Raw genomic sequence first — 12,535 nt, forward strand, 5'->3', positions numbered from 1 at the left:
GCAATAAAGGGTGGCTGCACAAGGTGCAGATTTATGTACAGAAAATTGGCATGAAATCCGCACCGAAATTGCACAAAAAAAGCACATAAATCCACACTATTCTTAGCAGTTTTGTTGCGGATTTTCCACAGATCTCGCCCTTTCATCTAAAAGGATAAAAAATTGACATGCTGCTGATTTCAAAATCAATCAGATCAATTTCTAAACCTAAGAAAAAAAGCTAAGTGCATGTGAGATTTGTCTAAATTCTCATTCACTCTGCTGGTACTGTATTACACTGTGGTCTTTCTGTACAAAATTCTGCGAGGGAAAAACTGCATGTGATCCCCAATGCGCGTACGTGTAATGCCACCCAAACGGTAGGTTCTCTCCAGTAAGCTTTGTGTGGCTTGTCCCATTTTGCCTTTGTAGTGGTTTTCATAGTGTTTCTACAGTTCGCAATTTTTGTGTCTTCTTCTTTTTTTTTTTTTTTTTTTTTTTTTACTGTTTATTAAACGTTTGATTAAAAGAAAAAAAATGGGCAAGAATATTCCTGGTGATACCTTAATAGGTGATACATGGTCCCCTTCCCCGGGACCACATCATATCATCGTCTTAGCATGAAAAACATTGCTGAAGCAAAACAAGAACTTGCAATTTTTTTTCTACATCTTATTATTTCTAAGATGTTTTCTTTTGATAATTGGAGATCATCCGCTACATGAGGCAACTTTTTAAAATGTCATGTGAATGCAGGAAGAGGCAGTTGCTGAGAATGTTGCTCAAACAGCACAAGGAAAGAAAGATAGTGGAGGCTTTCATAATGATGAGATGGTTGTCACATTCCCTTATCAGAGGCTCAGAACAACAGGTTGTGAAACTAGAAATGGTACTGACTTAAAGATGTCTGCAGGTTCCGGCGATAAGAGTCAGCGTAGGTGCAGGTCTGTAAGCACTTAATACAATGTGCAGTACTACCCAAATCCAGTGCTAGCGGGGTGTATGAATAAAATGCAAGCAGTAAAGGCTCACTCTTACATAGGCATAAAGGCAGGAAGAGGTAAGGTTTCTCTTGATAAAGATAATAAATTATAGATTTTAGAGGTTACCTACATGTGCTATTCTGTACACCAATCAGAACCTAATGTCAGCTTGAATGGGGTTGTCTCACTTCATCAAATGGCATTTATCATGTAGAGAAAGTTAATACAAGGCACTTACTAATGTATTGTGATTGTCCGTATTGCCTCCTTTGCTGGCTTGATTTAATCACATTATACACTGCTCGTTTCCCAGGGGTTATGACCACCCTACAATCCAGCAGCAGTGGTCGTGCTTGCACACTGAAGGAAAAAGTTCCGGCCAGGACTGTGGGAGCGTGCATAGGCACACATGCACAGCAGCTCCCATCCCGCCACCTCATATCTGTGCTGTAATCCATGGAAACGAGCAGCATATAAAGCAATGGAAAACTGAATCAAGCCAGCAAAGGAGACAATATGGAAACTCACAATACATTAGTATGTGCCTTGTATTAACTCTGTCTACATCAGGGATGCCCAACTTGTGGTACAGGGAGGGGGTGTTATCAGTGACTGATGTCTATTTCTATATGCTTACTTATGCACACAATATACACACCATGCTATCAGTCACTGATGACGCCTCTTTTCTGTACCAATAGCTGTTCACAGGAGGTTAAAAAAGCAACAATATAAATGTATAAATTACCGCTTTTAGCAAATCTTTTCCTACAAAACTATACATAAATCTGCTCAGCTCCTCCGGCTCTATAACATGGTGCTTTCAGATTGCGTTGCATTTTGTAGTGATATGTTCCCTTTAATGCACTTTGTATGGCTCATAGTAATGTACCTAGGGACAGAACCGACTGGAAGGCTTGAAAGTTACGAATAAATATTTCCTGTACTTGTAAGATATCAGTGTAATCTGTAAGCAGGGATCAACATCAGGTACTGTAATCTTCTGGTGTCTGACACGGCCTGCCGCCGCTCATCTACTGTAGTACTATTTATTATCAGCTTGTCCGGAAATTGCTTTTACGCTACGGATTTATCTGCCATGCGATGCGTCTTCTTTTTCACTTTCTACGTTCTATTACATCACAGTTTTCTTACTACGTACGTCTTACAACGTTTGCTAGGCTACACGGCCTCGGAGCTCACTGTTAAAGAGCCCGTACCAAGAGGCATTTGATGCAGTACTGGTTTAAGTGTGATCTTCTCACATTTACTTTTTGATAATGTATTACTCTCATTTGTTTAAATTCTGTTTGCACTGCAGCACCACCTCAAATGCTTCATCATGTCTCCGTGAATAGAATGCCAGTATGACAGTGAGCAGTGACACTGACAGAGCTGTGTATTCAAGGGTAATAGGAGTAGCAGTAGCTGCATCACAATGTAGAAATATGGGATTGAGTGATGTGCATTTAGCCTTTTTGTGGAAGCTGTGGATCCACCGTGGTCTTCTTTTAAGGAAAGGCAGAGAATTGCATATTATGCAGGTACTGTGGATTCAGTATAGCAGTGAGGAGATCCCTCTTGCAACATTTATCCTCTATGGAGACCTGCTGTTCGCCGCTCCATCCCAGTGGGAGAGGATACAGGCACATAACAAGCACTGACGGCAGGATCTATAAGTGGAAGGATGGAGATGTGCTAAGCAGGAGATCGGGGCTGCGTGAGGTCAGGCTCCGTTCCTCACTGCTCTGCCAGGGCCCCCATACCCTTACATGTGGGCTCATTCAGGCACACCACAAGGAGAGGGGCCAACAGCTTGCAGCAGACACCTGGCAGATGTTCTGCCCTACTGGAGAAAAGCCAAAAAGCAGCAACATGCGAGCGTATGGTGAGAAGTTGGGAGGTAGAAACGGTAAACTCTGCTACAGTAATCTCAAGGCTTTTTTTTTTTTGCTTTTTTTTCTGGTTTCATGTTGCAAGATCATTGCATTTTATACATGTAGTGGTTAACTGTTCTGAAAAATATCATCTTAGTTTGTTGCACTGAATTTTTAATGTTTTCATTTGCTTCTTACGTATTAAACTTGTATTAAGATGTTCATGTTCCTGCTGCTGTGAACTGTCTTTAAGGCCTCATGCACACGACAGTTTTTTTTCACGGTCCGCAAAAACGGGGTCCGTGGGTCCGTGATCCGTGACCGTTTTTTTTCGTCCGTGGGTCTTCCTTGATTTTTGGAGGATCCACGGACATGAAAAAAAAGTCGTTTTGGTGTCCGCCTGGCCGTGCGGAGCCAAACGGATCCGTCCTGAATTACAATGCAAGTCAATGGGGACGGATCCGTTTGATGTTGACACAATATGGTGCCATTTCAAACGGATCCGTCCCCATTGACTTTCAATGTAAAGTCTGGAGTTCTTTTATACCATCGGATTGGAGTTTTCTCCAATCCGATGGTATATTTTAACTTGAAGCGTCCCCATCACCATGGGAACGCCTCTATGTTAGAATATACTGTCGGATATGAGCTACTTCGTGAACCTCAGATCCGACAGTATATTCTAACACAGAGGCGTTCCCATGGTGATGGGGACGCTTCAGGTTAGAATACACTACAAACTTTGTACAAGACTGCCCCCTGCTGCCTGGCAGCACCCGATCTCTTACTGGGGGATATGATAGCACAATTAACCCCTTTAGGTGCGGCACCTAAAGGGGTTAATTGTACTATCATATTCCCCTGTAAGAGATCAGGGCTGCCAGGCAGCAGGGGGCAGACCCCCCCCCTCCCTAGTTTGAATATCGTTGGTGGCACAGTGTGCCCCCACCATCGCCCCCCCTCCCTCCCTCTATTGTATTAAATCGTTGGTGGCACAGTGTGCCAACCACCATCGCCCCCCCCCCCCTCCCTCTATAGCAGTAACATTGGTGGCAGTGTGCGGTCTCAACAGTAGAAGATTCATAGTTACCTGCTGGCTGCTGCGATGTCTGTGTCCGGCCGGGAGCTCCTCCTACTGGTAAGTGAAAGGTCTGTGCGGCGCATTGCTAAAGAACTGTCACTTACCAGTAGGAGGAGCTCCCGGCCGTTCACAGACATCGCAGCAGCAAGCAGGTAAGTATGAATCTTCTACTGTTGAGACCGCACACTGCCACCAATGTTACTGCTATAGAGGGAGGGGGGGCGATGGTGGTTGGCACACTGTGCCACCAACGATTTAATACAATAGAGTGAGGGAGGGGGGCCGATGGTTGGCACACTGTGCCACCAACGATTTAATACAATAGAGGGAGGGAGGGGGGCCGATGGTGGTTGGCACACTGTGCCACCAACGATATTCAAACTGGGGAGGGGGGGGGGGGTCTGCCCCCTGCTGCCTGGCAGCCCTGATCTCTTACAGGGGAATATGATAGTACAATTAACCCCTTTAGGTGCCAGCACCTGAAGGGGTTAATTGTGCTATCATATCCCCCTGTAAGAGATCGGGTGCTGCCAGGCAGCAGGGGGCAGTCTTGTACAAAGTTTGCAGTGTATTCTAACTAGAAGCGTCCCCATCACCATGGGAACGCTTCTGTGTTAGAATATACTGTCGGAAATGAGTTTTCACGAAGTGAAAACTTAGATCAGAAAAAGCTTTTATGCAGACGGATCTTCGGATCCGTCTGTATGAAAGCAACCTACGGCCACGGATCACGGACACGGATGCCAATCTTGTGTGCATCCGTGTTCTTTCACGGACCCATTGACTTGAATGGGTCCGTGAACCGTTGTCCGTCAAAAAAATAGGACAGGTCATATTTTTTTGACGGACAGGATACACGGATCACGGCCTCGGCTGCAAAACGGTGCATTTTCCGATTTTTCCACGGACCCATGGAAAGTCAATGGGTCCGCGAAAAAAAACGGAAAACGGCACAACGGCCACGGATGCACACAACGGTCGTGTGCATGAGGCCTAAATCTGATGTTAGGGTTGCCACCTCTGCTCTATTCAAATTTCTGGGCATGAAGAGGAAACCATTGGTAAGAAGTGCCCCTTTTAAGTAGATCACTGTCCATCACGGGGAGCAGATATGTCACGGTATGCAGGACGTGCATAACACAGCCTACTGTGCTACCACCACGAGAAGTAACAAACCATGGTAGTCAGGCATCAATGCCGAAATCTACTCCCTGTAGAGGTTATGATCCTCTTGATAGGAGTTTTTCTTGTCCAGTTGTCCTCTGCCTGAGCGTGAAAAACAGAGTGAAGCAGGGGCGACAACTCTCATTTCCAACTAAAGGCAATAGTTCACATCCTCCATATGCTGTTTCTACACCTATATGATTAGAGTTTTGCTCAAAAGCTTAACTTGATGCTCCTCATCCACAATGCAAAACCTGTAACCATGCCCGATGTCTATCACTTTTCATGAATGGTACTGTTGCCCTCCATTAGTGCAGTGAGACCTATGGGATTACTACAGGCTTCAGGCTCCTGGTGCACCCGCTATAAGTTATGCCCTTGATTCCGCTTTATTTACTGGCGGGGCACAGCGCTCAGCTAAGGCTGAGTTCACACCACCATTATAGGAGCAGAAGAACGGAAAGGACGGATTCGGCACATGGCTGAGACAAATGGAGCCTACAGACATTTGTCTCCTTTTCAAAAATCTTCCTCTGAGCGCAAACCTAATGGACCCCATTATAGTCTGAGGTCTGTAGGTTCCTTTCGGCTCAGCTATGTGCCGAATCTGTCCTTTTCTGTTCTTCTGCTCCTATAACGGAGCGGAAAGGCTGAACACTAACGTGAACTCAGCCTAAGCGGACCCTCACTGATCTCTTGCTATTTATTTATTTATTTACATTGTAAAACACTTTTGTCTATACCTTTTTATACAGTTTAAATATTGTTGTGCTTCTGGTGCTCTGACATGAAATATAGAAATCTTTAATCGATGCCAGAACCTCAGTGTGCTAGTAACTTCACGGGTCATAGAACCTCACCAATGTGATATTCAGACATATGTCTTAATAAATTTTGATTAAACTCTCCTAAAAATCACTTAAAATATATCAAGCCCTTGATTTTACTTCTTTGGATCATTCAGTCGTTCTTTAAGAAAGCTGGGTGAGGAATATGACTGGTCTTATAGCTTCCTCATGAGGTCTTGCCCTGCTGTCCTCATGACTTATAGGCAGTTATATGGTTACAGGGCACACTGTATATCAAGGATGTCAAACTCGTGGCCCTCCAGCTGTTGCAGAACTAGCTGCCGGCATGCCCTGATAGCCATAGACTGTCCGGGCATAATGGAAGTTGTCGTTTTATAAAACTGTACAGTGATTGCATTGTAAGTATAAATGTTGCCTTCCATTTTTTAGCAAACTCTGTGAAGTTGGAAATGCAAAGCGATGAAGAAGTAGACCGAAAGACGCTTCGTCGAGACGCCCCACTGCAGTCACCGGATGATGAGAGTGGACTTGAAGAGTCAGGGGCTGAGACCAATGGCATCTCTGACAGCCGCATGAACCATGATATGTCTCAGGACGGCGGAATCCGGCTTCCGAATGGTAAACTGAAATGTGACGTCTGTGGCATGATTTGCATTGGCCCCAATGTGCTAATGGTCCATAAGAGGAGTCATACGGGTAAGCAGCCAGAAGCCAAACTGCCTGTAGAATCTGATGTTAATATTACCTGATACTATTGCCTGTCATTGCTTACCCATACATGAAAGACCTGTTGTATCCTATGCAAGACTCTGTAATGTTACCAAGTGCCGGTGATTGGGGAAAATACTAGTTTTTCCAAATTTTCTGCTTGCTTACACGAGGACATAGTTCTCCCAATTAGTCACATTGTTTCCTAAAATAGAGAGATGACCTTAAAAAAAGATTAGATATAACTAAGAAATAACTGAACAGAATATTGGTTTCTAAGAAAGCTGGGTGACAACCTACGTGCCTTTGAACTCCCACAAGTGTTGTCACTGGTTTTGCAAAATTTTTTTTTCTTTCCTTTTATGCTATGAAATATAAGAAATTTCTATGATAATCCAATCCGACGTTCAGTTCTCATCCACATGGTTTGGACTGTCATCCAACGCAGATTGTTCACCTGCACAAATCCGCCCAGAAAATCCACATTTGCGCTACACGTGAATTTGCCCTTCCCACCATATAACACTATTCAGCTGCAAGCTCAGCCAGGGTCTTTTTATTATAATTGCGTGTCTAAAGACTAATATGAATTATATGAATATGGTGTTCACGTACAGCCCGGATTAAGAATGTGGGACAGGTTCAGTAGCTTCTTTTTGAAGGTTTTAAGTATATCCATTATATTATATTTTCAGTATTGAGATAGAATGGGCACTACTGTCAGCATTTAATATGTGGACTGGGCTCTTTATAATTTTATTTGAGGTTTGCAATATTGGGATCTAGTGACATAAATGACCCTTGAACCTATGGAGTGATATCCCACAAACTACCATGTTCAACAATTGTTGAATTCACATTTTACAGCAAATCTATAGCACTTTCCCCTTTTATATGGGTTTATGTTATAGGGTTCCTTCCCCTAGATCTATGCTTGGCAGCCAGTTCCATCTTGCTATGCTAGAGAAGTTAGCTGGGATCCTTTCAATACTTGGTTGTGAGCCATGTACTTTATATTTCTGGGTCTTTGGTCAGGTAAAGATCTAAAAACCAAAAGTAGTGTTGTTGTTTCGTTAACATTTAACAGTCTTTATAGAACTGATTAATTATCATTTGTTAGTGGGAAAACCAGACCAAACAATTAGTATTTGACCCATATAATCCTCACAGAGGTAGAGCTGTTCACTAGTTATACAAAACCAGCAGCAGACCCCACAAGAAGGACGAAATGCCCATGATGATATCTCATATATATATATATCTTCACCAAATTTGGCACACAGGTACATAAGCTCACAGGCTCTTAGTCTCCACATACACACAGTTTTACTCCAGGTTTCCATAACAACCCAGCCATTTTTCTTCACTGCTGTAAGTCAGCTTTAGGCTAGGGCTACACGACGACATGCATAGCTCAGCAGACAGTATCACACAATAGACTTAGATACACAGCAGACAGTATCACACATGATCGGATTAGATACACAGCTCAGCAGACAGTATCACACAGGATAGGATTAGATACACAGCACAGCAGACAGTATCACACATGATCGGATTAGATACACAGCTCAGCAGACAGTATCACACAGGATAGGATTAGATACACAGCTCAGCAGACAGTATCACACAATAGACTTAGATACACAGCAGACAGTATCGCATATGATCGGATTAGATACACAGCTCAGCAGACAGTTCACACATAATAGGATTAGATACACAGCTCAGCAGACAGTATCACACAATAGACTTAGATACTCAGCAGACAGTATTACACATGATCGGATTAGATACACAGCTCAACAGACAGTATCACACAATAGACTTAGATACACAGCAGACAGTATCACACATGATCGGATTAGATACACAGCTAAGCAGACAGTATCACACAGGATAGGATTAGATACACAGCTCAGCAGACAGTATCACACAATAGACTTAGATACACAGCAGACAGTATCGCATATGATCGGATTAGATACACAGCTCAGCAGACAGTTCACACATAATAGGATTAGATACACAGCTCAGCAGACAGTATCACACAATAGACTTAGATACTCAGCAGACAGTATTACACATGATCGGATTAGATACACAGCTCAACAGACAGTATCACACAATAGACTTAGATACACAGCAGACAGTATTACACATGATCGGATTAGATACACAGCTAAGCAGACCGCATCACACAGGATAGGATTAGATACACAGCACAGCAGACAGTATCACACATGATAGAATTAGATACACAGCTCAGCAGACAGTATCACACATGATAGGATTAGATACACAGCTCAGCAGACAGTATCACACAATAGACTTAGATACTCAGCAGACAGTATTACACATGATCGGATTAGATACACAGCTCAACAGACAGTATCACACAATAGACTTAGATACACAGCAGACAGTATTACACATGATCGGATTAGATACACAGCTAAGCAGACCGCATCACACAGGATAGGATTAGATACACAGCACAGCAGACAGTATCACACATGATAGGATTAGATACACAGCCAAGCAGACAGTATCACACAGGATATCATTAGATACACAGCTCAGCGGATAGTATCACACAGGATAGGATTAGATACACAGCTCAGCGGATAGTATCACACAGGATAGGATTAGATACACAGCTCAGCAGACAGTGCGGCGGGGTGCTGCAGAGGTCACTGTTATAGGAGATATTGTCGATATCTTTTAACGACACACAGAAACATTAAATGAAATAGATGAAATATACCCGTGCGAAGCCGCGTCCGTCTGCTAGTCAAAATATAATCTTTCAATTGAAAACCATGTAAAAACAGTGTGCGAGAACACAAACCCCCTTTTCAATAGAATATCATGAATTTTTGCATCACTTATAATACTGTGAAGGTGGCAAGCAGTATCACAATATATAACAGGCATGCACAGTACAGAAGGGAAAAATACCCTCACTGAAAGCATGCTTACAGGGGTTTTCTAGGCTCCTGATATTGATGATCTATCCTCTGTATAGGTCATCAATATCTGATGAGTGGGGGTCTGACAACCTGCACCCCCAGACATCAGCTGCTCCCTGCAGCTTCCATCGGGACTAGCTCATAAATGGAACAGGAAGCACAGCTCCGTTCATAGTGTAGTGGCCGTGCTGAGTTACTACAACTCATTTCCCATTAAGTGAATGGGAGGGGACCTGCAGTAACCCGCAACGGCCACTACACTTGAAGAAAGCAGAGCTTCCTGTTCCATTCATAGTGCTGGTTCCAGTTCTGGAGGCTACAGGGAATAGCTGGGTGCAGGGTGTCAGACCCTCACTAATCAGCTATTGATGACCTATTCTGAGGATAGGTCATCAATATCAGGAGCCGGGGAAACTCTTTAGACTAGCCCCTAAACTTAAACCCTTAAAATTAATCAGACCCCAGATTGCTTAAATTAATTCAGATCCCATACCATCCCCTGAAAATTAGCCGGACCCCAGACCAGACACCTAAAATTAATTCGGACCCTGGAACAAACAAAAAAAATATATATATTTACTGTTCTTGGGTCCTGTTAACTTAGTGTTTGACAATGGCTAATGTGAAATGTGCCTTGACAGTAGTTGAATGTTTTGGAGGAGATACTGCCGTCCTCCAATGCCCGATTTGGACCACAGTCGTCACACCTGGTATACACCGAATATAAACTCAGTGGCCACTTAATTAGGTCCACCTTTCTTTTAGTGGGCAGGAACTCTATTTACGGTACTCCTTTTTTTTTTTTTTTTCTGAGCGATGCCTGAATTATTTTGAGGTGTTAATCCAAAATGCTCTTAGAAACATCCCGTTTTGGCATTTTGAGCTGCATCTCTTCTTTTCCACCATATACCAAAGGTGCCCCTTTTTGAATTTAGATCTCTGGTCTAAACTGTGCTCTCTGAGATGCGCTCCTGCATACCACTGTTGTAACACATCGATATTTCAGCTGCTGTCACCTGTCATGTTCTACTAATCTGGCCATTTTCTTCTGATCTCCCATTATCAGGGCGTCTTTGCTCACTAAACTGCTGCTCACCGGTTGCTTTGTTTTGCACGCCTTTCTGTGTCACTTGTGCAGACTGTTGGTCTGAACAATGACTGAACCTCTTGACCATGTCTGCTTGTTTTTGTGCATTGAATTGCTGCCAGATGATTGGCTAATTTGATGCGTTAGTATTAAGCAGGTCTACCTAACAGAGTGGCCAGTGTGTATGTAGGAGCTCATTCACGTGGTGCATTGTTGACGTTCATATGGATGCCATTTTTGAAACCTAAATCGGGTGTGGATCATAAAAAGTGGAAAAATCCAACCTTCAGATATATGCCATGGTTTTGTAGTTTGAATGCCCGTGTCCGGCTGTGGATTGGTAATGTACCTAATCCGGGTGAGGATATCCGCCACAGTTTCCACACTGAAACTGCTCCAAGATAGGATTGATGTATGAACGGTAGCACAGATTCTCTTGAAGGACCACACTATTTCCCCACATGTTTCAGCACATTTCCATAAAAACTGCTTAAGATGAGCCTGCCATTGTTTTTTATGTAAAATCCACACCGCCGTTCATCTGATGTGTACTTTTCCGCAAGCGGATTTGACACTTGGAAAAAGAATGGAAAAAGAATGGTAGCTGTATGCGGATTGTGTACCAGTGCAAACTGCTTCAGAAATCTACGGGTCAGCGATGCATTTCTTTCGCAAGTTCCAATTCAAAGATACACGCCAGATTTTTATTTTTGTTTTAAACAGTTTTTTCCACCATGTGAACATGTTCTAAGATTTTTTTCACACGGTGCGGTCAAAGTGTAACCAGACAAAACTAAACATTCAGTTACAGAGATGTCGAGATTCTTGGGGTCCTCTACTTTTGGAGGTGGTGTTCATGTGATGCACTTAGTCATCTGTAATCATTGGATACAACACAATGTGCATTCCTATACAAGGTGACCATGTAGATCAAGAGACTATGCCATTTGTTGAGGACCGTAGGAAGCAGGAGGGAAAACTCCTGGGATTTTAGCATCACAAGATTCCAGATGAGGTTGTAGTAGCATCGGCCCTTATTTTGGCAACTCTGTATTCTTGCTCGGAGCTGTACATTAATGCACTATGTATAGATATGGATGTAAGTCTGCCTTTTAAATTGCAAATATTTGGAAGCTAATTGTCTCTTTCAGTCACATAGTAAGGTACCATGCACACGGCCGTTGTTTTGGTCCGGTTTTGGCAGCTTGGGTGCGGACCCATTTACTTCAGTGGGGCCGCAAAAGATGCGGACAGCACTCCGTGTGCTGTCCGCATCCATTGCTCCGATCCGTGCTCCGCAAAAAAAATATAACATGTCCTATTCTTGTCCGCGCTTTGCGGACAAGAATAGGCAGTTATATTAAAGGCTATCCGTGCCGTTCTGCAAACTGCGGAACGCACACGGACGCCATCCGTGTTTTGCAGATCCGCGGTTTGCAGGCCGCAAAACACACCGGTCGTGTGCATTAGGCCTAAGTGCGTGTAAGTGACCTCAGCCAGTGGCTTTAATACTGGTTGGCATGACATTGTCCGTTTTCAGTGTCCACTTGGTAATGGGAAGATGTCCACTTTGTTTTCAAAGAACTGAGCCTCTGAACATGAGACAGAAGAGGTAGTTAATTGAGGAAGTCAGTAGTGAGAGCAAAGTTAGCAAATTCAGAATTAATGCTAGACTTGTTGCCTAATGTCCTCCTCTGCTTAGAAAGTTGGGGTGAAACTCATTACATTCACCATTCTCATTACTAAAAGCAATTTGGCTCCGTCAGGGCTGCCGTATGACATGTCGGTAATGGCAGGTAACATTGTGGTTATTTATTAGCTAATCAGCTTACTTGTCAGGTGAGAGAAATTACTTTACAATGACAGAGCCCTTGA

General features: G+C 43.3%; 1 protein-coding gene across 8 annotated transcripts in view; it reads left to right on the forward strand.

Annotated features, from left to right (window-relative positions):
• IKZF2 (IKAROS family zinc finger 2) overlaps nucleotides 1-12,535 on the forward strand; it is a 76,932-nt gene that overhangs the window by 44,991 nt on the left and 19,406 nt on the right. For 6 of the 8 annotated variants that reach the window (XM_044303287.1, XM_044303289.1, XM_044303286.1 and 3 more), the window contains exon 4: nucleotides 6,323-6,589. In XM_044303287.1, coding sequence (XP_044159222.1) covers nucleotides 6,323-6,589 — 267 coding nt within the window. The remainder of the gene's footprint in view (nucleotides 1-6,322; nucleotides 6,590-12,535) is intronic. The other 2 variants (XM_044303291.1, XM_044303284.1) reach the window with 1 other exon arrangement.

Source organism: Bufo gargarizans, chromosome 8 (assembly GCF_014858855.1).
Source record: "Bufo gargarizans isolate SCDJY-AF-19 chromosome 8, ASM1485885v1, whole genome shotgun sequence".
Classification (NCBI taxonomy): domain Eukaryota; kingdom Metazoa; phylum Chordata; class Amphibia; order Anura; family Bufonidae; genus Bufo; species Bufo gargarizans.